Genomic DNA, 27,986 nt, shown 5'->3' on the forward strand with positions numbered 1-27,986 from the left:
GTGAAGCCCCATCATCCCAAAACCTCCCTGAAATGACATCCTCACGCCACCCACAGCCGCAGCTCAAAACCCCACAGGGTCCTGGGCGTGGTGGGGATCACCAAATCCAGTGGGGTCAGGAAGGAGAGGACAAGCAGAGCCCCCCAGGAGAGCCTGAGACCCTAAGGGCCAGGGAAGAGGAGCTCAGCCCCATCCCAGCACTGCTCCCAGGGAAGAGGGACCCAGAGAGCACCACAGAGCAGCATGGACAAGGCTCCTGGGGCTGCTGCTTTCCCTCCGGGGAGGGTTGAATGTTGTTTTCCAGCTCTGCGAGCAGCCGGATGCCTCCCACAGTGTTACCGAGGACAGCAGAGGCAGGAGGAGATTATGCCTCAGCCTGTTTTTATACCGGTAACTTTGAGAAATGAGCACAAACACCACCTGAAAAGAGCAGCATTGCCCAGGTCCTGGCCTGAGGTAAGACGGAGAAAGGCTGGAGCCCAGACGAGGCAGAGCTGTGGCCCCAGCACCACTCCGAGCCAAGGAAGTGGAGGCCAGGCCAGCTCTGAAATCAGTGACAGGTGCACAGAGATTTAAAGCCTTTTAGTTTAAATTGAGCTCTCCCCAAGGGGGACCCTTCTGGCCTTTGGCTGCTTGATTTGCAATTACAGGAGGGTCCATCTGCCAGGATAACCCTGGCGGCAGCGCTCAGGGCCAGACAAAAGAGCCAGAGGCTCCTCACAAGCACTGATTGATGGCGGAGGTGACAGAACAGGTCTTTGTTCTGCGCTGCTACCCTCCCCTGCCTTTCCCCACCCTCTGGCAACCGCCGACTGCCTCTTTGTCGGTCTCACGGCTCAGCACGCTGCTGGCCAGCGTGGGCGGCCCCTAACACATCAAGAGGACCCCAGAGGATTGCCTGAACGCTTTATTTCCAGCCCGAGTGGTTCCATTCCTCAGAGCCTAGAGGCTGCTGCCCCAGTGAGACAGGATTAGAAGCAGGCATGGAGTCTGAACTCAGGAGACGGGGATTTATTGGTGGAGGTTTATGGAAAGCAAGGCCTCAGAGCCAGCCGTGTCACGGACGCTGCCTGCCATGCCGGGAGCTCTGGTGAGTGCAACATGGAGGTGAATGCAGAAGGATTTCTCCCAGCACGGAGACCCCGGGTCCACACTGGCAGGGGACGGAAGTGCCCAACATACGGTAGCTGATAAGGCACTTGAAATGACTACAAGCCCCGAGGCAGTCCACTGCTTCCCTCCTTCCTTCCTTGCCTCCCCCAGGTACATTGCAGATTAACCTACAGAGAATCAGGTGTCATGGGAGAGCCGGTGTCCCCAGCTCGAGCTGTCGGTGCATCACGGGCAGGAGGCATTGGGCCGCTCTCACTGGTGGAATTTCTTGCTTGGGTCGCTGGCGTAGTCCAGCAGCAGCTGGCACGGCGTGAACTGGCTTCCGTAGACGGCCTCGTACTTCCGCAGCTTGTCCACCAGCTTATTGGCTCCAAACGAGTCTATGTACCTGAAGGGACCTGCCAGGGACAGAGGGACAAAAGTGGGAGACATTTGTGCTACAGCAAGGAGAAGCACCAAGGTGGAAGGGTGAAAGCACGGGATTCAGCTGATCCATCCTTAGGGGGAAGGGATCCCAACCTCTGGACAAAACGCCATGTGGGCAAGTGGTGCTGGAACCCTGCTCTCTGCCTGATGATCTGCACTGAGCAGAGGCAGACTGAGCCACTTGGGTCATCCCTTGAGGACATGCTGGGGGTAATGCAAGACTTGTGAGCACAAGGAAGGAGACAAGCTGGGGCACAGATCAGTTGGGATTTGTCTTTGAGTCTGGGCTTGTCTGGAGAAGGTAAAGTGCTGGGTACTCAGCAGCAGCACAAGCTTGTGACCGAGATCTCCTAGTACCCTTCAACTGTGACCCAAACCTCAGCTTGTGCCTCATCCACTGCCCAGACTATGGCTGTGTCCATCCAGCCAGGTTGCAGATGGGTCCAAGAGAGCCCTGCCCATGCTCTTGCCTGGCTTAAGCAAGCGAGTCTTGGCCTGAAAACCACAGCTGCACCATGTTTATCAGCTCAGCTTTATCCACGCCATTTGCAGGCATGAGGAGGGGGAATAGTGGGTACTTGAGCACCATTCCCGAGCTCTGCATGCAGCGGGAGACCGGGATTCCAGAAGCATTGCAAGAACTCTGCTTGCCCACCCAGGTGAGCAGCTATGGCAAGAGAAGAGATACCAGAGCTGAAGTCCAGCCTCACTTTCCACTGGCTATGAGACACAAGACCGCACAAGAGAAAGCCAGAGATCTCTTGAAAAATGTAGGTTCTTTGCAGATCTCCCACGTACCCCAGGACTAACAGCCATGCTAGAGGTCTTCCTTTGGGGTTATCATGGAAAGGGCTGACAAGGTTGGGGCCAGCATGGCTCTGCCTTCTTACTCATTCCTGAAGACACAGCAAATGGCCCAGATTGATCTCTTTGATCCTCATCATCCTGGAAAGCCCCGTAATACAGCTGTCCCAGCAGGGAGGAACTCTGCAGGGTCCTGGCAGAGATTTGTCACACACCTTTAAGCAGCTCTCAGCCCCACCACCCCCTGTTGCGAGGCTGGCAATGCTGGAACAACATCTCTGGCTCAGGCTTTACAGGAGAGTTCAAACCTGGCCTTAAAGCCTGCTTATCTCTGGTGGCTAGAGCCCACTAGGCATGCCCACTACACCGCTTTTGAGCCAAATCGTGCAGTCTCGCAAGCACCCCAGCTGAACCCACTTACCTCCCAGGTACGGTGGGAAGCCCAGGCCAAACACAGCACCGATATCTCCCTCCACGGGGTTGCTGAGGATCCCCTCCTGCAGACACATGGCCGCCTCGTTCACAAACCTCGTCACCAAGCGCATCTGGATGTCCTCCTCAGCGCAGCTGGAAGGAAACAGTCTTCAAGGCTCTGAAGGTAACAGCGATTTGATGGAGGAGCACGTGACGCCAGCAGAGAAGGGGGACAGCGCGAGGCTTGGGGTGGGGGGAAAGAATTGTTGCTCACTGGGACCACCCTAGCTCCATGAGGCTAGGAGTACTAAGTTCTGTGCTGCAACCCAAGGCAGGCAAGTAAAGTGGCAAGGACTCGATCAGGCCAAATGGGAACTGCTCCAAAAGACACTTCAGTGCCAGGCTGTCCAATAGGTGTGACACCAGGAAGGTGAGGGTTCAGGGAGGGAAAGGCAGGGGCTGCACCAACCCACCTGCTCCAACAAGCTCAACCACAGGGAAGTTTTCTGCAGAGGTGCTCAAGCGAATGCTGATAAATTCAGGCACATCCATGTCCCCGCTAGCACAGACTCTCCAGAACTAACAGCCTACCCCCACACATGCCAGCTGGGACCAGCCAAATGCCATCTAGAGTGACTCCATGTTCAGCCCTGTTCTCCAGCACTGGCTGGTGTGGCCCTCCTGCTGCTGCTCAGAGCCAGGAGAAGGAGCACGTGGCAGGGGGTAAGAGCCAGCCCGCACAGCTGCTCAGCTTGTGCAGTTACTTACACTTCAGGCTTGGCTGGCACCTTGAACCGCGCCAAGATCTCCTCCATGCCAGAATTCACACTCCTGTTCTTCACGCCCTCCTGGTAAATGTAAAAGCCTTTTCCTGCCTTGCGGCCTGCCAGGGAAAAAAAGACAGTCACATCCTGCTACGCGTCTCACTTGCTTGGGACATCTTTGCCCCCGAGCTTTTCTTGTGCTTCTGTTAGCACAAGCAGATCCTCCCAGCACAGGCAGCTTCTCTGCACTTCAAAGCACACCTGTTTGCTGCCTCACCAAGGACAGAGAGGGAAGAAGACCGTCCATCTGACTCCTTGGCAAGACGCTGCCATTGTGCCAGGCCCAAATGCCTTTGCTATGTGCACACAACACTCAAAAAATGTCACCGCTTCCACGGCTACAGCAGCAAAAAGGCATAGTCCTTGTACATGCTTGGGAGGGAAGGACAGAGATGACAAAATCTTCCCAGTAACTCTCATTGCCAGGTTCGGCCAGAGGTGATGTCTGTTTTGAGGGTAAAAACAGTCACGGCCCAAGTGCAGGTCCCACTGACTGGCACTGCTCTGGCCCGGCGTGTCCAGCAGCACAGCTGCCTCAGCACCTCGTACCACTGCAGAACAGCTGCCATACAGAGGAGCCATGATCTTTCCTTGCATATAGCTTCTAAACCTCAGCTTGGAGCTTGTTTCACTTGAGCACCTGTATTTCCATGTGCTTCCTCCCCACATTCGAGTGTTCATGCAGGTTTAATGAAGGGGCCAGACAGGGCTTCGTGTCATCTCATCTGCTGCCTTGGCTCTGGGCAGCATCTTTGCCTGCTGCAGCCATTTCTGCAAAGGAAGGTCTGACTGCAGCCTAGGGTTTACTCAGGGTACCTACTGCTGAGAGGGACTCCTGCCCCATTCCCAGGACTGCTTCTTTGACTGCCCTCTTGCCTGAGGCAGACAAATCTGATGGATGCTAGTACTCTTCCTTCAACAAAGGGGAAACACGTTGGTTTAAATCAGCCTAGTGTCTCACCTAAGAAGCCCTTTTCCACCATGAGCTTGACCAACTCGATGTTGGCTCCTCCAAAGCGCTCGCCAAAGGCTTTGCCGAGGTCCTCAGCCACATGCATGGCCACATCCACACCCACCTCGTCGATCAGTGTGGCAGCACCGACGGGGAAGCCGAAGGCTGTGGAGATGGTGTCTATTTTCTTTGGGTCAATACCCTCCTGCAGGAATAGGAGGAGAAGCAGTAAGATCTCTCTGGATGAGGCCCTCTCCCCATCTGGGGCCACTGAGTGCAACCAGCCCCGTTAGCTGTTTGAGAACAGACAGGAGCAGCATAACTGTGCTTGCGCCACTCCTGACTGTCCATTGCTGCTGTGTAGGGAGGGAAGAGCCTCATCACAGCCTACACTGGGTCCCGTCGCACCACAGCTCAGGTAAGAGCATGCTGGAGACATCTGGGGAAACCGCAGCTGGCATCCCACTGCCACTTGTTGACACAGTGTGATGCAAATTCCTTACAGCTGGCACCACAGCTGGGGCAGGACAGGGCTCTCTTCTGCAAGGTGCTTTGCCTTGAACAAGACAAAAACCTGCTCACCTCAAAGGCCAAACAGGGCAAAGGCAGGACCTGGTGGACGGGCATCTGCTCACGGTCTGCCCTGGCATTGCAGGCCATGCCCTGATGAGGACAGCCTGACTCATCACAGCTCTCAAGCCTGCCCAGTGGGTCAGCAGCAGAGTCAAGAGAAACCTGCACGCTCACTCCTTGCCTTGCTCCCAGCTGCCGTTTGGACTCCTGTGGTTAAAACGCTGCTCTCCGCTTTGCAGCTCTGGGCTGTTTTGCCAGGGAGGGCAGCTGGCAGCTTAGGGGAGCTGCCTTGCAGACAGGCAGTGTCCATGTCACACGTCACACAGCACAGGTAAAGGGGCACCCTTGCAACTGCAACGCACCCCCTGCCTCACACGTGCCCTGGATGTTTTCAAAGCTAGATATCGTATTGCAACAACTGTCCAACCGAGCTTCCTGCCAGCTCTGGGTAGGAGATGTGGCTGACTGGACATGTACCCAAGCAGGAACCGAGCGCAGCGGCTGGACAAAGGGTTTGCTGGATGCACAGCAGCTGAGCGAATACAAACCTGGAGAACTCGGATCACTTCTACCAGCATTGGCCCCAGACACCTGGTGGTATAGAAACCAGGCCCATCCTAGGGGAGAGAAGTGCAACAGGAAGGCAGGTAAGTTCAAACAGCAGGAAGACTGCCTTTATTGATCACACAAGAACTGTTTCACAGTCTGAGCTGCAGTTCAGGCACTGACAGGCAGAGACACTGAACTGCTCTATTTTTAATGGTATGTAATTGACTCCTAGAACAGGTTTTACCTGTAGGGCTCACAAGGGTCTGAAGACCTTCATAAATTTACTCCCTGGAAGTCTCCAGAGTGTTTTTTATTTAAAATAGTGCCTGGAGGTCCCAGGCAGGCTGCAGAAGTCCCCTTGCTTCACACCAAGCCCAAAAGGCTGCCTGGGGGTAAAGGGTGCTAAGCATTAATATAACAGGCATTAATCTGTTGTTTCACCTGCTGACATTGCCCACAAAGTCAGGAAGCAACAGATTAGCTGCAATCTGCCATTGAGGGAAGCATCTAATCTGCGAGGGAGGATTAGAGAAGCACAGTGACTCCACCGGCCTATAGAGACAGCTAGAGCACTTGTAGCCAAGCCAATGTTACCAGCACCACAGCAAACACCTGCTCCGCAGCACTGGCGACCTCACACTTCAATGAAAAGACAGATCTGAACATACACTTCTCAAACTGCTCTGAACCTACAAGCTAATCCTGCCACACAGGTGAAATGGCATCACTGATGCTTTCTGTTATGGAGCATGAGACCTGCTCTGTTTAGAGGGGCATGTGCTTAACAGCAACTGTCAGCCTAACAAACCAGCCAAAACCAATGGCTTTGTGCTCTGCTGCCTCTTCCTAGAGGCCACCACGGTTCATTCACAGCTCCTGTGCTGAGCTGCACTCAGTCCTCTCCCCTTGCTTTGTGCAGCTCTTTCCTGACACCTGCACATGTATTTCTGCCCTTCCTCTCACACAAGATTTAAATCCAAAAAGAGAGGAGGCTTACTGCTCACAGGTCCCTCTATTTCTGCTGCTCTGCAGGGAGAAGAGGCAGTGACAGTCCTGCCCAGACTCTGCTCTCGGATGCCACTTGAGACTTCAGCCTCGATCACCTAGGCACTAGGCCTCTTCCAACCTCCATTTTGACTTCACAGCATGCGTAGCTAATGCCAGTGTATTCGCAGCCATGTTACATCCTCACCTCAGTGCACAAGACTGACCTTTATTTATTAACCCAGCTCCTATTTGGGCAGTATTCCCTCACCTTTACCACGATGACAAATTTGCCCTGCTTGAGCCCGACAGCAACAGCAGAGGCAGCTGTGTCCTGGGATGTTTTGTCTGTGGTGATGATTTCCAGCAGCTGCATTCTGTCAACAGGGGAGAAGTAGTGCATCCCGATCACCTAGGGCAGGAGGAAGAACGGAGGGTTAAAACAGACTCTGGTCTCAGACTCACAGGAACCTCTAACAGTTGGGACACAGATTTTTACTCTGTAACTTTTACAGGTGTCCACAGAACTTCTATAGGAAGATAAGCAGCAGAGGCAGTGAACTGCCCTGGGTAGATCCGAGACCCTTGTAGGAACTGTAGGAATTTAGGGAAGCAGCTGAAGGCACCTGTGCAGCAGCGTTTGTGTAACACTTTCTGACAGAGCTCTAGAGCTTCCCTTTCCTTCTCCCAAAGCTGCTACTGCCTCCCCTCCCCACCTATCTCAGAGAGCCTGGTTCTTGCCGTGGGACCATCTTGCCGTGGGACATACTCACTCTGGCCTGCATCTTCTGCAGCCTGCAGCAAGCAGGCAAAGCAGATTCCTCAAGCTAGGGGAAAGCATTTTCCCCTTGTTGTATCAAGGCCGCCCAGACTGATGATTAGCTTTTGGGAGGTGACTCTACCTGATCCCTCGCACCACTCTGGACACTGCAGTGTCATGTCTGGCCTCTTGCTGCTGCTCCTGAAGGGTGGAGGTCTCCTGTAAGGCCTGCGTCAGATCTGCCAGCCTCATGTTAACGGATTATCACAGATGCCCTCAGCAGTCATGGACACCACTACAAAACTGTGTGTGCAGCTGACTGCTCCCAATCCAGTGCTTTTGCATGCCTCAGATAGTAACTCCACCAAATGTGTCCCTCAGGGCAGGCTGCTCCATGTGAAACAGAGTTCGACCCGGATATCCTTTTCTGGACCATGCCTAGGGGATGAGGATGCAGCTACCAGGGAGAAGCAGGCCATGGCATTGCTGTTTAGACTTGGGTAGAAGCAATAAAGAAGTACCCTGTTCAGGCAGATCATTTAGAGCCACAGAGAAAACCCACCACCTGCCTCAGGAGCTGATCCTACAGCTGACTAGTAAAAAAAAATGGGTCCATGGTCCCAGTTTCAGCACCTCTGAGTTCAGCTACCAGCCACTGACTTTTCTTCCCTTTTTGCTGTTACATTAACACCCTTCTCCCTAGGAAGGTACTTCCCCGCCATGGCAAGTGACTCCTATGTCTAATGAATTTTCTCAGCTTGAGTCCTTCCACAGCTTCTCTGCCTCCTGTGTGCATTGATGCTTCCTGAAGGACTGATCTCCCTGCTGCACCAACATCTCACTTGGGTCAAGTCCACCTTCATCCCCTTTGTACCTATCCAGGGTCACAAGCTCTTTGTTCAAAGCTTGCACTGGAGGCAGAGGTCGAGCTGTTTCGTGTTCTGAGGAGGAAGCAGAAGATCCCAGCCCTCATCAGCAGCAAAGCCATTTGCCACTAGCAGGCAGCTCAAGACTCACAGCAGGCCCATGGTGTCAGGCACTCACCTTCTCTGGCCTCTTGCTAACAGCAGCAATCTGGCTGATTGGGAGGGCAGATGTGTTACTGGCAAAGATACAGTGAGCAGGGATCACCTGTGGAGGAGGGAGGAAAAAAGACAGTTTAAACATCCAAGGCCAGATTTGGACTGCGATGCACAAAGCCCTGAAAGAACAGCACTAGCAGAGCATCCCAGCATTCAGTTATGCCTTACAAACAAGACAAACCTCTTTCAGTCTGTCAGGGCAGACAGCATTAGAAACTCATCCTAAAGCAGCAGTCCAAGTCAGCCAGATCTGACTTGCAGGACGACTACACTGATCTCCCTCCAGGTTTGTGACACTGGTCTGTCTCAAATCCACCATGATTCTGCCAGTTCATTGCGACCACACTAGAAACTGTGAGGGACCCCAGGGAGGAGCACAGGCCGACTCCTTTAACAGACACAGCCACTTTCTCAAGTGTACTCTTCAATAGAAAAGGAGCAGTGGCAGCAAGCTAGGGATAGCAGGTAAAGGACTATACATTGTGGAGGTACAGAAGGACATACCTGTCACATCAAAGTACTCAGACAAATGGAAAAGTTTTTGGAGTGGCTCCCAGGAGTCCAGGTATGTCAGAACTGGATAGGAAAACTGCCGTTGGCACCCACCCACATACTGAAATGAGTAAATAGTACCAAGCACTAAACCACAGCACAGAGGAGACATGAAAAACCCAGGAGGGCAAGACACACTGAGTCTCCATCGTAGAGGGGCTATGTCCAGCACAAGCTGCTCAGAACCGACACTCACAGCCTCCACTTCCTTCAGCACTTTGTGCTTGATGTTAATGTCCTCGAACACAGCCTCGATCACCATGTCTGCTTTCTCAAAGCCTCTGTAGTCCAGCTGGCTAGTCAGGTTGCTGAGAATCGAGTCCCTCTCAAAGGAGGTGATACTCTTCTTCTTCAACTTGCTGTTCAGCCTAGGGAAGGACAGCTCCGTCAGAGCTCTAAGGTAGGCCCTGGTTCATTGTGACACCAAGCTCATCCATCCCTCCCGGAGCTGGGACCCAAAACACCATCTCCAATCCAGCAAGACTGTCACTCTGCCTACTGGACCCTCTTTCCATCCGAAAGGAGTAGGGCCCTGCTCACACAACTCTTGGTATATTAGTCTGAAGGTCAATCGTTTACAATCCTTAGAGTTGTGCAGCTGAGCACTATCTCTGCTGAGCCAGGAGCATGGGGGAAAGAAATCCAGCTTTTCAGAGGTCTGACCCGATGCGTCCTGACACGGGCACACCCCTCCCCTTAGTTGTATAAGCTACTGCTAAACCTAAAAACTAAAGCAGTCACGTATTAGGTGGTCTACCTACCTAAGGAACTAAGGCTGAATACACTGGACCTATTTCGTAGCAATATCCCAGCACACTGCATAGGGCAACCTTAAAAGAAAGCACTGTTGTGATATCTACTGGAAGAAGACTCCAAAGGAACAGACGTGTCAGGAGTTCCTGATCGCCTAAAAGTAGAAGAGTATTTTGACTAAAGGAGGCCTCAGCCACTCCTGAGTGAATGCCTTTAAGCTCACATACCCCTTGAAGACCTGCTGCTGTCCTCTGTCCAAGCCTTGCTGTACTGTGTCCTTCAGAATGGTCTTCAGTCCTTTATCCACTGAAACCTGTGCAATTCCAGCTCCCATGAGCCCTGCTCCCAGCACAGCCAAGGTCCTACACAGAAAGGAGACACACGTTCAAAGCCAGAAATAGCTGAATTTCTGCTGCCAGTCAGACTCCTGCAGATCCTGTACAGATCCATCTAGGCTGTACTTCTAGTGAGGTCACACAAGAAGATTTCACTTGTGAGCAAGACCTCTGAACTGCAGAAGATTGGCCTTCTGGAAATCTCTCTGCTGTGCTATGCTGCTTTTCAGGGCTAGGCCAGTCAGCCCCAACAGCCTTTCTTCTCCAACTGCTCCTTTAGGCATCCCACACTTGCACTTACTTGACCTCTCGCTGAGGTGTTCCAAACTTATTCTTCTTGCATTGCACCTGCCCGTGGTAAAGTCCAAGCAGCGCCTTGCTTTCTTTAGTCATTGCAAGTTGGCCAAAATTCTGGAAGAAGGGAGAGAGGGAAGCAAAAAGTTGAGCCTTGAACAGCTGTCACACTTCCAACATGCACGCATCAAAAATATGGCAAAGGGGCAGCACAATCACCCATGCAATTGCACAGACTAGTAACCTGAACAGAAACGGAAGAGCAGACAGGGCATGTGGGCCCTCTTTTCACAGAGTTACCTTCAGTGCTAAGCCACATAGGCTGCCAGAAGGCTGCTCTTTCAATGTCCTTTTCCATAAAGGGAACAAGAATAGCCATGACACTTCTATGTCCGAGTCCTTTGTACCCACTGACCCACTCACAGCTTGTTTTCATTCCTCGTAGGACTCTCCCACCACACTCTAGGAAAGAGCATTCACTGGCAGTTCACTGTTGTGCTGGTAAACCAGATGCAACCCTGCTGCGGAGTCAGTATGAGATCAATGCAGGAGCCAATTTACTTCCCCCAGTGGCAGGATTTTACTTCACTGATAAGTGACCAGGGCAAGTATGTGGCCCCTTCCACCCCACACACATCCTCAGCTAGCAGGGGACCGGTGCCCCAGTGACTGCCAGGTAAAAGGATCCTGCCCTCAGACTTTGAGGCACTTTAACTTTCCAATTGTTAAACAAGCCAGCTCTCACTGAGAACTGTAACCTGATGCTATTTTCAGATGATCAGCGGTGGGCAACAAAATCAAAGCAGTCAGCATGAAACAGGAATGGAGGCAGGAAGACAAGAGACAGTCTAAGGTGACAGCAAACTAACAAGGCTGTCCAAGCCAAACCAGCTAAGGAAAATCCAGCTCTAGGAAAACCATCAATACAATATTTTAGAGCAGGCAGTATCTTCCTTCACTACTGTCCTGTGAGTTAGAGACTTGTTAAAATACCAGATGCATGAAGCCTGTAAGAGAATCTGCAAGCCTCCTATCCTGGGGGAAAGAGAGAAACATATTAAAAAAAAAAAAAAGACATCATACAGACACTTTGTCTTCACAGGGTTCTGGGAAGATCTCCATCCTGCTGCTATTTTGAAGAAAAAACATTCATTCTCTTCTGAAAGGAACAAAAGGGTCCCAAAACTTTTATTTAGCCTCAGATCAAGTGTAGGTGGAAAGAATAACTGGAAGAGAAGGGGTACATCCAGGAGGTCACTGTTACGGTATGAAGCAGATGGCTACCAGGTCAGACCAGGACCTAGTCACTGGAAGAGAACAAAAGAAACTACTAGACACAGCATGAGAAACTGCTGGACATGGCAGGTAACCAAGTGAGAAGGCGACAAAAGCTACAGATGACAACAGCCATGATGAACAGCTGGATTTCACTGGTGGTTAAGGGGGAGTGACATGAGAGATGACCAAACTGCACAGATAAATGGATGGGAGCATTGGGGACCTTCTGGGGTGTCAAGCCTTGCAAGGCCAGCAGTGCCCAGGTAACCATATCAGTAACACTGTGTAAGGCCAAGATTACCTTATCAGTGTCAAAATTTCCAATGTGGGTATAGATATCGCAAAATTGGGGCCAATGAGGGAAAAGTAATTAGGAACATGTTTATTAGGGAGAAGACGAGGGCAGAGAAAGGGAGGGATCGACATGGCTGGGGGAAGAACAAGCACATGAAAATGAAGAGAAGTGGGGAATAAAAGGGTCAGGCATAAGCGAGCTCTTGGTCAGAACATTTGTCCGGCCAAGCACTGCACCTGATCACCACAGGCTGTCTTGTCTGCACATTAAACTCTAGGCCTGTCTTTCTGTGTGTGTGCATGTCTCTCTCTAACTACTAGCAAACTTCAAGCTGGACTGGATAGCATGTAGGATAAGAGGTCTGGGTGCCAGCAACTGGAGAGAGTGGGCCCTGGGGCCAGCTTCTTGATAGACCAAACATCTTTAGCCAGCTACTGCAGGGATGTGTGCGTGCGCACATACACACACATATAACCACCAGCAAGTCTCAATTCTGACCAGCCAAAAAACAGGAGTAACAGCATTGGTCATCCCTGCTGTTCATGTCTACACAACCGCTGTTTATGTTCGCGTGGGTGCTAGTAAAGGCGCTGATCTGTCTGTGCTGACCCATGCGGCCAGCTGTGTGCGTATGTATCTGCATCTTTGCAAAACCTGCTCATTCTCACCACTGGCTGGACCTATGAATGGGAAAAAGCAGCAAACGGTCTGAGAGGAGAAATACTTTGTGCCTTAAAATGCACAAGGTTTGACTTCCCTTAGCAGTCGCTATTGGTACTAAACTTAACATGCCAAGAAACTAAAGGACTGAGGGCAAAGGATCAGCGAAAGAGAGGCTTATTTCAAAGAATCACAGAACACTTCAGCTTGGCAGGGAGCTCTGGAGATTGTCTAGTCCAAACCCGCTGATCAAAGCGGGGCCAGCTAGGACAGGCTGCTCCGGACTGTGTCCAGTCAGGTTTTGAGCATCTCCAAGGACAGAGACTCCACCACCTCTCTGGGCAACCTGTTCCAGTGTTCAATCACCCTTACAGTAAAAAAGTTTCTTCTTATGTTTAGGTGGAATTTCCTGTATTTCAGTGTGGCCCATTGTCACTTGTCCTTTCACTGGGTGCCACTGAAAAGAGTCTGGCTCTGTCTTCTTTACTGCCTTCCATCAGGTAGTTACACACATTGATAAGATCGCCCTGAGACTTCTCTTCTCCAGGCTAAACAATCCCAGCTCTCTCAGCCTCTCCTTATGTGTCATATGCTGCAATCCCATAATCATCTTCATGGCCCTTTGCTGGACTTGCTCCAGTAGCTCCATGTCTTTCTTATACTGGAGAGTTCAGAACTGGACACAGGACTCCAGGTGTGGCCTCAGCAGTGCTGAGTAGAGGGGGAGGATCACCTCCCTCGACCTGCTGGCAATGCTCTGCCCAAGGCAACCGAGGATGTTGTTGGCCACAAGGGCACCTTGCTGGCTCATGGTCAGCTTGTTGCCGACCAGGACTCCTAAGCCCTTCTCTGCGGAGCTGCTTTCCAGCAGGCTAGCCCCCAGCCTGTACTGGTGCCTGGGGCTATTTTTCCCCAGGTGCAGGCCTTTGCATTTCCCATGGTTGAACTTCATGAGATTCCTGTTTGTCCAGTTCTCTAGGCTGTCAGCGTCCCTCTGAAAGGCAAGCACCAGCCAGTGTTCTCACTGGAGCAGTAAATAGATAGGTAAGATCCACAGAGGGACAGAGAAGAGAAGTCCTGTTTTGGATGAGAAACAAGAACTGAAAAACAACATCTATTCAATTATCCATGGGTGAAAAAGGGCTAGCACTAAGTATCTGGACTAGAAAACATGACAAACAGCAAAACAAGTAATGGAGAATCAACACTCTAAGCAAAGATGATGGTGGAAAGAAGGTGGCAGAGGAAACTGAACACTGGTAAAAATGAAGGGTAACAAGTTTAGGAAGAAATGACTTATTTGCACCACATTAGCGAGGAATACTCGTGAGACTAAGACAGCACTATACCCACCTATAAAGTACCTGTCCCATATGACAATCGAAAAGAAAAGAAAAGAAAAGAAAATCCTACTATGGGACATGTAGAGTGGTAAACTTCATCTCGTCACTCCTGACTCAAAAATATAAAAGACAGGAATAAAAAAGGCCACAAGCTCTTCTCATAGATGAAGAAACTTGAAAAACATTTCTTTTGTTTAAGATAAGCCATTTTTCACAGTCCCACTCCCGAAAGAGGGGGCAGGGATCAAGACACCATTTTAAGCAGCCTATGAAGAGTATTTTCCTTTGTGCAAGGCTAAACACAAATCTTCCACATCCATATAACCTACCAATTACTACTAGGGACCTAATCTCCTTACCTGGGATTCAGAGAGGTATCCAGCGTCATGCCCCTGATCAAGACCAGTCTTTACAACCTAGTCAAAGAAGAGCAGTAAAGATACGCCACTGTTAAGGCATGCCTGCCAACAGCTACAGTTTAATTACTTGTTTAGCTGTGCCTCCTGATTTCACCATCAGTTCCTCCCCAACATGCAAGGGACAGTTGAGACTCTCTGGGTCCTGTCAATGCTGTCCAAGGCAGAGCTATGAACCATCCTGTCCTTCTAGCACAGAGTAGCTACAATGGCAATACACTTTCTGTTAGGTTAAGTTTTACACATACCTTGCACTTTCAGGAATTGTTTCAGTAGGACTGTGGTCCCAGGGTCAGAGGGGCACATTCACGGCTTTTAGAGAAGTCTTGGCAACAATTTAAATGGTGAAAAGTCATTTTAAAATAATTCAACCATGGGCAATGTTTTCAAGTAACACAATGCCTGTGTTACTTAGGGGACTAGGTATTAAAGTTTTGGGTGCTTAGTGCTATGAAAATAACAACTTCCCTTGCTTCAAACAGGTTAATTATCTCATTAAGAACTGCACAGGAAATCTGAAGAAACTGCAGCTGAAAGTTGTACAGAAAGTATTCTAGCTAAGCCTTCCCTCGTTCACGAATATTGATCTTTCCCTTACTGATGCCAGTACCACATGAATTGCTGGTGATATTCTGGGAAGCTATTCTGAATTTGAATGTTTGCTCAATACAACACACAGCTAGCACCCATCAAGGCTGATCTTCTGTAAAGTAACGTATGGTTTGACTCAGACAAAGGAACCACCTTCCCTCTCTGTTGCCATGTTATCCTGCAGATTCACCTTCATTGTAGTTTCATGTCTCAGCAGGGGTTACCTCAATGATTTTTAGTGGAGCAGGGTAGAGTCCTTTGGTCTGCTTCTGAACTTTGCTCTCCACTCTCTTGTAGACTTGCTGCCTCACAAATGGAATAGCCATGGCATAATCTGTTATCTCTGTAAGATGAGACAAAACACGTCTCAGCATGGCCCTATATGCATAACCAGCCTTTAAATGACTAACCTGAATGCTGAAGACTATAGGTGTGAATGTTGAACAGCTGGAATAGAAAGGAGCCCCTGAAACCCAGTTAGACACAGCTAGCATTGGGCTGGTCAGGTGGATTTCTACGGCTTGTTCCAAGGACATGTCCCTTTTAGGGCTAAACTATCCTCCTAATGCAGTCAGTGACAGACTGCAAAACTGACCTGTGGAGCAGAACTTGCACAGACAAATGTCATCATTTATTGGCTCTGCTAATTGCATAAGGGCTCTGCTGAAGAGGATCAGTGCAGTGCAGGTCCATGTGCCTCTTCCCACTTGATTACACAAGCTTGGCACAAAACTTGCTACTAAAGCTGACAACATGGATAGTCCTCTGGAGGAGGTGCTGCTTCCTCCCCCAGGCCTGGCTCCCTCCTAGTACACTTCAGGAGCCACCATGCACAGCTCTGGCAATGCCACTTGAAGATCAGACCTGCAGAGTCATCTTTTCTCTATCAACCCATCTGGTTCTAGAGACTATTACAACAGGAAAGAACTTTGTTTTGAAGCTGGAATTAAGAAAGAGCGTGAACATACCCCCAAGAATCAAAGTTGCATTATACTCACTACAGTCTCTTGGGAGTTGGCTATGATACCCATAGACTTACTCTGTATCAGCCCTTTCGATCTTTTGGCAGACACAGTCTTGTTGGCTAGTCCTCTGGCAAAGCCAATTGCTACTTCCTCCAAGTACTCAATTGTTCGCACTTCTGGAGTTTTCAGACCTGGCCCTGTGAACAAAAGAAAAGTTATGAACAAGATGGAAAGGCTCAGCAGGAAAGCATTTGAAGAGACCAAAACATTTAATATCCATGGCATTACACAGAAACGCCAAAATGCCAACCCCCAACAGGAGCAGACAACAGTATGTCATTTAAACGTCAACACTGCTTTCATGGAACCATGGAATAATTTTGTCGCAAGGGAAGACTGGAGGCCATCCAGTCTAACCCACTGCTGAAAGCAGGGCCAACTTCCAAGTTAAATCCAACTTTGGAATTACATCAGGTTGCTCAGGGATGTGCTCTGACATGTTCTGAGCACTTCCAGGGATGGAGATCCTGCCACCTCTCTGGACTCCTGTTCAACGTCTGACCATCCTCATTATGAAGATCTTTTTGTAACATCTAACTGAAATTTGTCTCTATTCCTTCTCATCCTTTCACTTTTTGTAGCTGCAAGCAACATCTATATCTTAACAGAACATGTGTCCTGCCTTCCCACCTCTTGTTGCACATTTGCTTTCTTATGTGGTACAGTAAGCCTGCACAATTGAGTTGTACTATTGCTATTAAATATCCAGGCAACACTTATCAACAGCAACATCCTTAAAAATTGCCTGTACTGGCGCCAATGTACAGTAAAACCTCATCAACCTTTGACCTTAGGTGCAGGAAATCTCTCACTTGCTTTAGCTGGTACCAACTACAACAAATTCTGACGAGATCCCAAGTGGCATGCAATCCACCTCACTGCCCATCTGTGCTAAGTCCAAGCTGTCCTAAAAACAAACCAAGCCATTACAAAGGCATGTTTTAGCAAACTCTGGGGGTGGGTTGCACAATTTCCAAGCACGGGGCTGATGTCATTAACACAGAACAGAGTACAGAGTTGAAAATGCAGTTATGCATATTAAGCTGTTGGAGGCAAATAAAATGAGTCACTAATGAAGGAGCACTGCCCAGTAATTTTTCACAGGACCACCACAAGGAAACTGCAGCTGAAAGTGCAGCCTTGTGCTGGGCTGCCGCTGAACTAGCAGAACAAACCTGACAAGATTACAACTCTGCATCCTTAGGCTGGGCAATCTCATTAATCTTTGCTGGAAACAGCTCCGACCACACCCACGTGCTGTACAGGGTCCTCAGAGCTAAGAACATACCACAGCAGACAACTCCCTGATAGGAGAAACAGTTTTTCAAAAAAAAAAAAAAAACCCAAAAAACCCAACAAAAACAAAGAAAAATCACCCCCCCCAACCCTATACAACTTGAAGGTTTCACTTTTCTTTTCACAGAAACTTGAGAGCACATATTCTGCAGACTCCAGATCCTGCTGGAGGGTCTCCTGGCAAGCAGCAGATAAAGGAACACACTCATTTTGACCAGATCATAAGAGCTCACCATCAGGAAGTTTTACCTTACCCTGGCAGTAAGTCAGAGCCAGTTTAGAGAAAAACTGTCCAAACTTAATGATATAGCAGATTTCAATTTACAGTCAGCTCAGAAAACTTACCCCAGAGCTGCTGCCTAGTCTGTATTTCACCAATGACCAACAGCTTCTAGAGCATTCATTGGAAACTTGAGAGCATTCCTACCTCTAAGGGTGAAGGGATTTCTGAGCTGAAACCTTACCAGCCTCCCAGGTCCCTTCCACCACTTCAAGGCAACATGGGACCTTTAGCATTAGCAATCTGAGGTGCTACAGTATGTGAATACCTGATTTCCCCTTTCCATTAGCTTTGTGTTCAATGCCCACAAGCTCTGGACTTTGATACTGCAGCTGGAGAAAACACTTCATTTATACCACCTGCTTCTGCACCATGCACACTAGATGAAATTGCATCCTGATTAATTCTTTCTCCTTTAAAGCTTTCCATTATCAGTTAAAGCATCACCACAGATAAAGCTGCTTTTGCCCAGATGTTCAGAATGAACATGAGAATACTCAGCAAAAAGCCTTCTGGCGCTGGGTGCTGCTTGGATGAACGAAGAATGCCTCTAACGTTCACAGATTTTTTTTTTTTGTTGTTCCTCCTAAATGCTTATTTGGTCTGAGTTAAAATTCCTAACAGCTCTTTGGAAGTTCAGGTTTTCTTTTAGCAAGCCAGACTAATCATTGGTATAAAAAGCCATATTTACAATACCATGCTTAAGCAACTATGCAGTGGTAAAGTTTATTCAGCAGATTTTTAACTCAAGCCCAGGTACCACTGACCCATTTCATAAGTCAGAGGAAAGCTAAAGACATCTCACGCAGCTGAACAGTGCTATGTGAGAGAGAACAGACACTGGGGCTTCCCCTGCTTTTCTCAGGATGGGCAGATTTTTTTGTTCATCAAATTAAGGCATGAATGGCCCACTGGGTCCTTCAGCCATGCTCTGGCTGGGGAAACTGAGCTCAGCACTCTGCAGCTACGTGGTAGTATCAGCTGCCACAATGGTTTCTTTCTCCCTGCAGCAGCGGTTCAGAGCTTTCAGCAGAGGCTGCGGAGGGTTGGCCCCTCCAGTTACCTTCCAAAAAAGTGGCCCTGAGGCAGGAAGACCAGAAGCAAGCAATTATTCATTAGCCCACTTAGTAGCTGGAAGTGCAATTAGGTCTGCACCTTGCAAGGAATTTCTCCATCCAACTGAAAGTCAGTTAGCAAGTCAGAGCAACCAAGCTGTGGGTGTTGGCTTCTTCTCAAGATCTTGTCATTGAGATTAACATCTGCAAGCTGCATAAATGTAGGCATGGGTCACCTATTCTCCTTTTATTAGGGGTTGCAATCTGTCCCTCAGACATGATAAATGAGGAATGCAGGTTCTTATCTGCATAATTAGCTTATGCAAGAGAGCCAACAGGCCGACCCTTTATTCTAACCTTTCCCAATTAGCTTTAGCCTGAGCCTGACATTTCAAGGTCCCTGTGCACATGCTTCTCAGGTGGGAATGGTGATTGCACTGCAGAGCATTGTAAGGACTTTCCACCAGACCACACACACTGCCTGCATGGATGGCTTCTGCACCCATTTCAGCACGGTGGGGAGGTTAACCGACAGGCAGGAGATCAGCTCCCTAAGCAGCTGGAAGACAACGCTAGCATCCTCACGTCTGACCTAGTGGGTCCACCAGCTGGTCAACCAGACCCATCTTCTTTGCTCTGTCAGCACGGATGTTTCTCCCAGTCAGCATCATGTCAAAGGCAGCAGGAAGTCCCACCTGGAAGGGCAGAATGGGGTTTTCAGAGTGGGAGCATGCTGTGAAGCAGAAGGGGATATTAAGAATTTTTCTCCTACTTACCATTTTCGGCAGCCTCTGAGTGCCCCCTGCCCCTGGCAGGAGTCCCAGTAACACTTCAGGTGCGGCCAAGACTGTTTTCCTCTCCTTCGTTGCTATTCTGTAGTGACAGGCAATGGCAACCTTAAAACGGGGAGAGAAAACAACTCAGGATTTCCCTTCGAGAGACCACAGAAGAACTGGGCACCCATCACAAAGCTCCCTTCCACACCCTGCCCCAGCTCTCCTCCTGACTCATCCCCAATTCCCTAGGTCGACAGCCCAAATTCCCTCTGTGCTCATTCATGGCTTCCTCCAGTGAGAGGAGGGCAAACAGGGCTGATGATAGCAAGCAGCTATTGGCACGAACACAAGGGTACAGATTTGAGCCAAGCTATTTTTAAAATCTCATTTGGACTCTCAGGGGCTAAATTCATTCACTGCACTCAAGAGCGCAGTCCCATTTATAGATCAGCCATGATGCTCGGTCTGTCACTGGATCACTAAGTCCAGATTCTTCACTATTGTGCTTGCAAAAAGCTGAAATTGCTTGAGAAATCAGTAAACAGCTGAAGAGACTGCATTCCCAGAAACAAAGTTATTCCATTTCAGTAAAAACTAAACAGGATTGCAGGAACAATCACAGAGCCTTTCAATTTACAAAGCCGCTTCCTTCCGCATCATTACCCTGGGCAAAGATGAAAAGATTAGCTACTTAAGAGTGCACAATCCTAAATAGAAATTATGAAGCAAATGCTGCACCCAGCTGAAGCGGTAAGTGAGAGGGAATGTAGGCCAGGTTGGAGCCTGACCAGGTTCCCCACACTCACCCTCCTCGCAGAAAGAGAATACAAGAACCTTTAAAACAACAGAAGTTGCTGGGATGCGAGGCTTATTTCAACTGAAAAGAAGATATTTCCAGCCTGGATTCTGCCAGCAGCATTTATCTAGATCCAATGCCTGCTGGAAACAGCTTGGTTTCCCAGGAGTGCTCTCATCTAAATATTAGCCTAGCACACACAGATTCATATTTGATTAGCTCTCTTTCAACAGTAGCAGAAAAAATAGCATGGCAGAGCCCTGAAGCATGACCAAACCATTAATTTGCCACAGATTTGTTTGAATGGATGTACAGAATTCACGTCAGGTCTCAGATCTCTCTCTCTTGCACCCTTTCAGGATAGTCCTGCTGGCATCATTTGGCTAGTTTAGAGAACCAGTGCTACCAACTGCCACTGCTGCTTGGCAGACCCCAAACTGTCCGATACCTCCAGTCCTCCTCCCAGGCAGGAGCCACTGATGGCAGCAACTATGGGCTTTGGAGACTGCTCAATTTTTTCTAACATCTTCTGTGCTTCCTGAGAGAGCTGAGTCACTTCCTGAGAAGTCTTGCAGGCTTCAATCATGCTGCAGTGAGGCAGAAAGGCTGATCAGCATTGGAAAAGCACTGAGAAAACAGCAGTAAAATGGAGAGTGCTTCAAGGATTTTATTCCCCCCTTCCCACAAAGCTCCAGTGACTGACAGACAGGCAAGAGCTATTTAGCCCCACAGATTTAGATCAATGGACAACACAGGAAGACTACTAAAATCAGTGGGTTAAGTCACTGCATACTGACATTGGACTGTGCCTGCAGGCAGTGAATGAGTTTCCTTGTGTCAGAGCTCTGAAAGCCTTTTGGGGAGAGAAGGAAGGGTCATAGGAAGCTTCAAAGCACTTGCCAGGAAGGGTGGAAGGGAGAGCCCAGGATCACTTTTTAGAGAAGCAGATGGCCAGCGCTCTGACGTTGCGCTCCGCCAATTAGAGACTCCCCGAGCCAATTATTCTCACAGAGGCTAGCAGTGTTTGCCAGGCAGGCACAATTCAGCAGGCTCACAGCATTGAGACCAGCAGAAACTCCTTAAACGCAGCCTGTCCTTTTGCCCTGCTGATCAGCTAAAGCTACTGCCTCCTTCCCACCACAGGACAGATCAAGTCTCTGCTCCCGAATAAGGCTGGACAGAAAGGTAATAAGTTTTTGAAGGGCTGATGTGTAATTTACCTTCTTTGCTCAGAGCTCCCTGGCTTTTAATGTCTTTAGACAACTGTTCTGTTGTTACGAATGCAGGACTGACAACCAGTTGCGCTCCAGGCCCAGGTGAGAGCACCCACACCGGAGCTACTCACACCCTGCGAGAGTTATTCAGCCTGGGAAGCTGCTCAGATGCTCCATACGGCAGAGAGCCAAGGCTGCCTAACCAAGAGGTTGTGTTGGCAGACCGCCAGGCACTCGAGAACCAGCCTAAATGAAGTTCTGCATGTAAATTATCTGCTCTTGTTGCGCCCCAGACCAAAGCACCCCTGAGCCAGAAGGGGAACTTTCCTTGGTTGCACCCTGGCATGCAGGAAGGAGTGACCCAGGGCTAGAAGCAGATGGGGTTTAAGGCCTAGCCATGTTCCTCTTTATCAAGGCCCTAATTTCATTTAAGCAAGTCGCTGCGAAGTTACACATCCTGTGCACATGGATTTCACATCCATTCTCTGCCTCACCCCTGTGGAGATGTCAATGACAAACTGCTCAGTTTTCACAGCACGCCAGACCTTTTGCCCCGGATGCCGGGCTTCAGAGAAAGCTCCATCAGCATAATTTCTACCGCCACCCAAACTTACTCAAGATCTGCTCCAGCGATGAAAGAGCCTGGCTTTGAAGAGATGAGGACGACACTTTTGACAGTTTCATTGGCCCAGATTTCATTCATCACCTCAGTAAGCTCTGAGTGCAGTTGTCTGGATAGAGTGTTCACCTGAAGGCAGCAAATACACATTGTAAATAGAGAGCCCAGGAGACAGTGGAGTTAAGCCTCTCATTAAGTGCTGGACTCGATCATCATATCATCAGAAAACTCTCACAGAAGAAAGACCGAACAAAAAGCCAAAGCCAATGATAATCCTAAATGGATTTTCCAATCTGTCTGAAGCCAGTAGAAGCAGTAGCTCTACAGACTTTTAAAAACTGCATTCTGGCACGATTATGTTTCCGGGCACACAAATTGAGCGCAGATTTGCTATAAAGTTTATTTCACCCTGTGTCACAACACAGCCAGAAAGAAAACCCCAAGAGGAAACCCTGCAGCAGGTCATCATGTCATTTGTTCTTAAGAACTTCCTTCCTCAACCTCACAGACAGTGGGTTTGTGACCTCAAAACCCAGGTTTTAATAGCTTCTAAGCTGTTTTGTTCTACAGAGCAGGCACTCTCCTTAAACATTTTGAATTCAGAACTTAATAATGTTCAGTGATATCTTGTGCTGGTGAGAGAGACAAGTTAATTCGGTACATACAAAATATTTCCATTGGGCACTTTCCAGTATCTTCTTTTATTATATGCCCTAATTCTCATTCTCAAATTTCTACTTTATTGAAATCTGACAGACAGCAGGTTAGAAAAGTTCTTAGTCTTAAATTAGCAATTTTCCATGCCTTCTCTGTACCACCTGTATTCCTGCTATTTCCTCTGATATGTCTATTAATCACAGCCAACAAAACCGTACCTTTGCATTTGGTGCGTTGAAACGTACAACAGCAACATCTCCTTTGATATCACAGGTAAGGTGCGTTCTAGCTGGAAACAAATGGAAACACTTTATCAGCTTGTATTTAGTGGATTTTTAGGAAAGAAAAATCAAACTCACATACAAAAGCTTTACGCTTACCCTGAAGAGCAGTGGAGGTGGAGATGCTGCGGCAAGCATAACCTAAGGGAGAGATGTTGCATATGTTACAGGCATTCTCAGCAAGCTCCTGAGGAGATCTCAGCTTAACTGCCCATAATTAATACACTCTCCCATCTTCCCTTATCTGCTGAGGCCGGTGTTTCAGAGAATCCTGAGTATCAGCCAGTTCCTTCAGCTGTGGCTGGACCTGTGCCACCCCCAGAATTCAACGGACCCTGTGCTACTGAAGTGACATTCACAGTACAGATCCCATAGGGGACTTTCCAATACCAGGAATGCCAAACTGAGGGTAAAAATCAAAACCTTCTTACCAAAGAGTTGACAACAGATTAAGCAGGGGACCTACAGGGGTGTTTTGACATTAGGTGTGCACAGTTCAACACTTCATGTGCTAAACTAGAGAGACCTTACTGCCTTTTGGACAGTTTCAAGCCTGCATGTTAAGTTCTCCCCAGATCAAACACAAATAACCTAGAATATTTCTGCAAAAATACACTATTATGCCAGTAAATTTTGCCACTGCAAGTGTTACTTCACCGATCACAGGGAACATACCTGATGAGCCACAAAGAAACAGCACAAAATGTTTATTCTCTCCTCCACAGTCTACCAATGAAATAGTTGATCCATCTCTACAAATTACATGTGCAAGTGCCTAGACAAACTTGTCTTGTTTCAAAGCACTCTGAAATATCAGAACGAGGTATGACCAAATTCTGTTTAAAAGTGAAGTGCTACTTTACTCCCACAAACATCCCAGATTCCCCTTTCCTGCCAAGAACTTGTATATTGCCTGATGATCTCTCACTATGCAAATAAGTCTCAGTTCTATTCCGGTGACCTTGATCTTGACTGAGAGGATCCTCCAACGCAGATCTAGGCTGAATCTTAGTCAAAGCTGTTTTAATTCTGAAAGTCTAAAAGTATTATTTCTTAAGCAACACACTGTACACCTCCCAGCTGGAACACAGCCATTTACTACTCAGCACTGGTAAAATGCTCAGAGCTGAAACAATCCCCTTCCCAGCAGCAAGAAGGCAGAATGTCCAGAAGAGTGAAAACAGCCTTAAAACCTTGGCCTGCACCTTGCAAACAGGTACATTTCCCTCCCCACAGCCCCGTGACACGGGCTCAGGGCTAGAGCTCCTTTGTACTTTGACCCTCTTTCCACTTTGTCTCGGCTGCTGGCACCGGGGAATGACCTTTGTGCTCCATTCCCGGAGCCCAGGATACCGGCGGGATGCCGCGGGGTGGGGATGGAAATTGTGTGTCAGCCCATCCCAGCAGACTCCTCTCTGACGGGGGGTGTCATGTGCTTGCAATACCATTTCATAAACAACGTGTGAACTGGTTTCCACTCCAAAGCTACTTTAAAATATTTCTGGACTGGAACAAGGCCCAGATTGCAATTACTCAGGTCAGCATTAATTTCCTTAGACTTTTTGTGCACTGAAGTCGGGTACTCCTGAAACTAAGCACCAACTCTCATTTTCCTCAAAAGAGCATTGCCTACCAACAGTTTCTCCACTGACATAGGTGCCTCAGCAAAACGTGATGCGCTTTATCGGGTTAAAATAACCCAATTAATGAGCCACCCACAGAATCACAGAATGGCTGAGGTTGGAAGGGACCTTCAGAGATCATTAGTCCAAGCCCCTGCCCAGGCAGGGTCACCTAGAGCAGGCTGCCCATCCAACTCCAGCACATTAGAAAGGTGAGCACTGAACAATCTTACTGAATTTCGTCACTTTAATCCTTGCATTGCTCCACAGTGATAGGCATGGCAGAAGGGAGAATCTGATCAAGCAAACATCTCAGCTGCAAATCAAGTGATAACGCTTCCCTTCCACACCCTCAGTCGGGCATCTCCTAAAGCCGGGAGAGGGGAAGGTGAGCAGCATATCACTCTCTCCAACGCATACCCAGAGCAAGGCGCTGACTATAAAGCATAACTACATAGTATACAAAATAGACAATCTCAATTCAAAATAGAAAAGTGAACAGATGAATTATTCTTCTCCTCTTTCTATAGGCCAACACACTTTGTCCTTTACTCTTTGAAACCACTTTCTGAAAACACTGCTTCCAAGAAAATCTTAAACCTTTGATTCCACTTCACCTTTCAGTTTTAACATAACAACAGATACAAAGCAGGAAAAAAAAAATCAAGGGCAAGACAGAATAAACCTCACCGCATTTTAACATGAGCTCTTTGGGGAAATACACTGTTAGAGTAACAGTTGCTTAATATCTGAGTAAGAGTTTTTTAATTATAACTTTCTGTGTTCTATTCTTGACAGTATTTTATTTTAGGGTCCAGTATACTCTTGGAAAACAATTTCTATGTCTAAAATTAAAAGCGCATTTATGCAGTCACAGTCATAGTACAACTGCTCTAGGCTTTGATTCATTCAGAATTAGCAGTGATAACTCGCCAGGATCAAAGCCAGAAAAATCCTCTTCCAAATTCTGGAGGCATAACAGCTGGCCAGATGTACACTTCTACCATTTTATTACTGCTCATTCTAGAACTCAAAGCCCCGAATATATATTCAATTTTCACTATTTCACACTCTTTGGACAACTGAAAGACTGTCTATAAAAAGGAACACCAAACACTTCAGAAAATTGCTCTCAGGATTTAGCAGGGAGCCTCAGAAGGAAGCAGAGAATGGAAAAGGCCCCTTTCATGCAGTCTAGCTGGGACCTGTTTCTTCCCACTTTCTCTTTCCTCTATCATTTCCCTGGCGGCTTCCTTGTCCTGCACTTCTCCTTCCTGCCCTTCCAGTCACCCGGAGACAGCGCGTCACTTGAAGTGTGAACACCATCCACAGATGGTTTGGGAGAAAAGGCGTCTCGTAGCCCTGGACTGAGCCAAGCACCAGCAGAACAAAAGAGCTGAAGCTCACGACGATGGCTACTGCCTACACTTCCAGTCTGTACCTGCGAGCTGACTGCGCAGAACAATTCTTTTTTTGGTGAGCCCTCAACAGATTTGCATCCATTTTGGAAGATGCTTTGTTATGGAAGAACACCGCTTAGGAAGACTGCAATGAATTATGCCGAATGACAGAGTCCTGATAGCAGTCCCAGAAGAAAGTATTTGTAATGAAGAATATTGCCAGTTATAACGAGAAACCCACAAGCGGCAGTCTGAGCAACCTCTGGAGTTACTGCAGTGCCGCTCGTTATCAGTTGCGGTGCTCTGCTCCTCTAGCAACCAAGTCACATATAAACTTGTTCCAATCCTGTTTTCATAAAACAGGTATTAGGCTTAAATGAAACATTGCCAGATTTCAGCTCTACATCGATACCACATCCTAAGGCCCTTCAAAGCACAGAAATAAGAGCTTGTTCCCAGTGACTCTAAGCCTCAGCCTTAGGCCCGCGCAGGGGCACCTGGCACCTCCTTCCTTTGGCACCTCTGCGACAAAGCACCAAGACTCGACCCTCAGCAGTCACTGAGCACAAGCAAGAGGGTGCTGGGGCTTTGCCTCGGTCAGCACGTCACAGGGGAGCAGTGGTCAACGACGTGACGCTTGTAAACATGACCTAGACACGGTCTAAAGCCCTGCAGACACAGATGGACACGAGGATGTTCGCTCCTCTCCTCCATACAGGGACACGGGATACCGTCCCCTCAGGGCCACGCACACAGACCCCGAGGACAAAGCTCTCCCCCGGGGGGCACGCACACACGCGTGGGGACACAAAAACCCCCTTCCCTCATGTGTGGGCAAACGCTCCTGGAGAACAGGCCCAGTCCTGGAGAACAGCCCCAGGAGACACAGGTGCAAGGACACGGGGACACCCCCGTGCACGCTCGCACAGACGCAGCGTGTGAGGACGTGCGGACACCCCCTCCTCGCACGGCAGCTCGCACACACAGCACGGCCCTGCCTGCAGCCCCGGCCAACACCAGGCTCGCAGGGACCGCCCCCCCGCCCCAAAACGCGCCCACCTGCGTGGACATAGGGACACCCACGCAGGGACACAGAGAGCAGCCCGCCCCAGGGACACGCGTGGGAGCCCCCCCCCGTGGGGACACACACAAACACACCGCCGTCCCCCAGGACACCCGGGCACAGACCCCCGCCCTGGGGACACCCGGGGAGGGGGCACGGGGACACCCTGGAGCCCCCCCCCCCCCCCAGACACACGCCCTCCGCGGCGGCAGCCCCCTCCCCGGCGCTCCCCAGCGACACGGACACCCGCGGATGCCCCCCAGGGCGACCCCCCCCCTTCCTCAGCGACTCCCCCCGCGCACGCCTCATCCCTCGCAGCCCCCCCGGGACACGCACACGCGTGGGCACCTCCCCCCCGCCCAGGGAGGCCGCGCCTCCTCCCGCCGCGCCGCTCGCTCGCTCCCGGCCCGACCCCAGCCCGGCCCCGGCCGCGGGGCCCCTCCGCTGCCGCCGCTCACCCGGGAGCCGCGCACGGCGGGGCGGGCAGTACTTGGCGGAGGCCGTGAGGCGCCCCAGGCTCCCGATAGCTCGCACCGCGGCCGCCATCTTTGCTGCGCGCGAGGTCGAGTGAGGGAGGGGCGCGCGGGCGCCGTCCGGGGGCTTCGCTGCGCCCTCCCCTCCCGCCCCGCCCCGCCCCGCCCGCGGCTGCCCGCGGCGCTGCCTGCTCCCGCCGTCGCCTTCGGCCCCCGCCCTCCTCGCTCGGCTCCGCTCCCCGCGGGGCCTCGGCCGTTTCACACCTTTCGCGAGCGGAGGCGACGGGCAGGGCGGCGGGAAAGCGGGGGCTGGGGCTGCCCGGCCCGCCGCCTCGATCAGGCGGGCGTTGGGGCAGCCCGCAAGCGGCGGGGGCGGGGCGGCCGCGGGGCCCTTCCTGAGTGGCGGAGCGGCGGACGGCGGCGGCAGCGGC

General features: G+C 49.8%; 2 protein-coding genes across 2 annotated transcripts in view; one reads left to right on the plus strand and one right to left on the minus strand.

The window, feature by feature from the left end:
- Positions 1 to 27,986, plus strand: part of HADHB (hydroxyacyl-CoA dehydrogenase trifunctional multienzyme complex subunit beta) — a 644,785-nt gene that overhangs the window by 602,008 nt on the left and 14,791 nt on the right. The window lies entirely within an intron of this gene.
- HADHA (hydroxyacyl-CoA dehydrogenase trifunctional multienzyme complex subunit alpha) lies at positions 893 to 27,696 on the minus strand. The gene is made up of 20 exons (XM_026111258.2): positions 27,541 to 27,696; positions 23,097 to 23,138; positions 22,935 to 23,005; positions 22,055 to 22,188; positions 20,675 to 20,813; positions 19,431 to 19,550; positions 19,247 to 19,349; positions 16,038 to 16,160; positions 15,223 to 15,341; positions 14,351 to 14,407; positions 10,423 to 10,532; positions 10,014 to 10,148; positions 9,230 to 9,401; positions 8,444 to 8,530; positions 6,911 to 7,051; positions 5,655 to 5,723; positions 4,543 to 4,738; positions 3,526 to 3,640; positions 2,765 to 2,910; positions 893 to 1,511 (listed from the first exon to the last, which is right to left on the minus strand). The coding sequence occupies exons 1-20, from the start codon at positions 27,626 to 27,628 to the stop codon at positions 1,366 to 1,368; spliced, it is 2,313 nt and encodes a 770-aa protein (XP_025967043.2). The 5' UTR covers positions 27,629 to 27,696; the 3' UTR covers positions 893 to 1,365.

Source organism: Dromaius novaehollandiae, chromosome 3, assembly GCF_036370855.1.
Source record: "Dromaius novaehollandiae isolate bDroNov1 chromosome 3, bDroNov1.hap1, whole genome shotgun sequence".
Taxonomy (NCBI): domain Eukaryota; kingdom Metazoa; phylum Chordata; class Aves; order Casuariiformes; family Dromaiidae; genus Dromaius; species Dromaius novaehollandiae.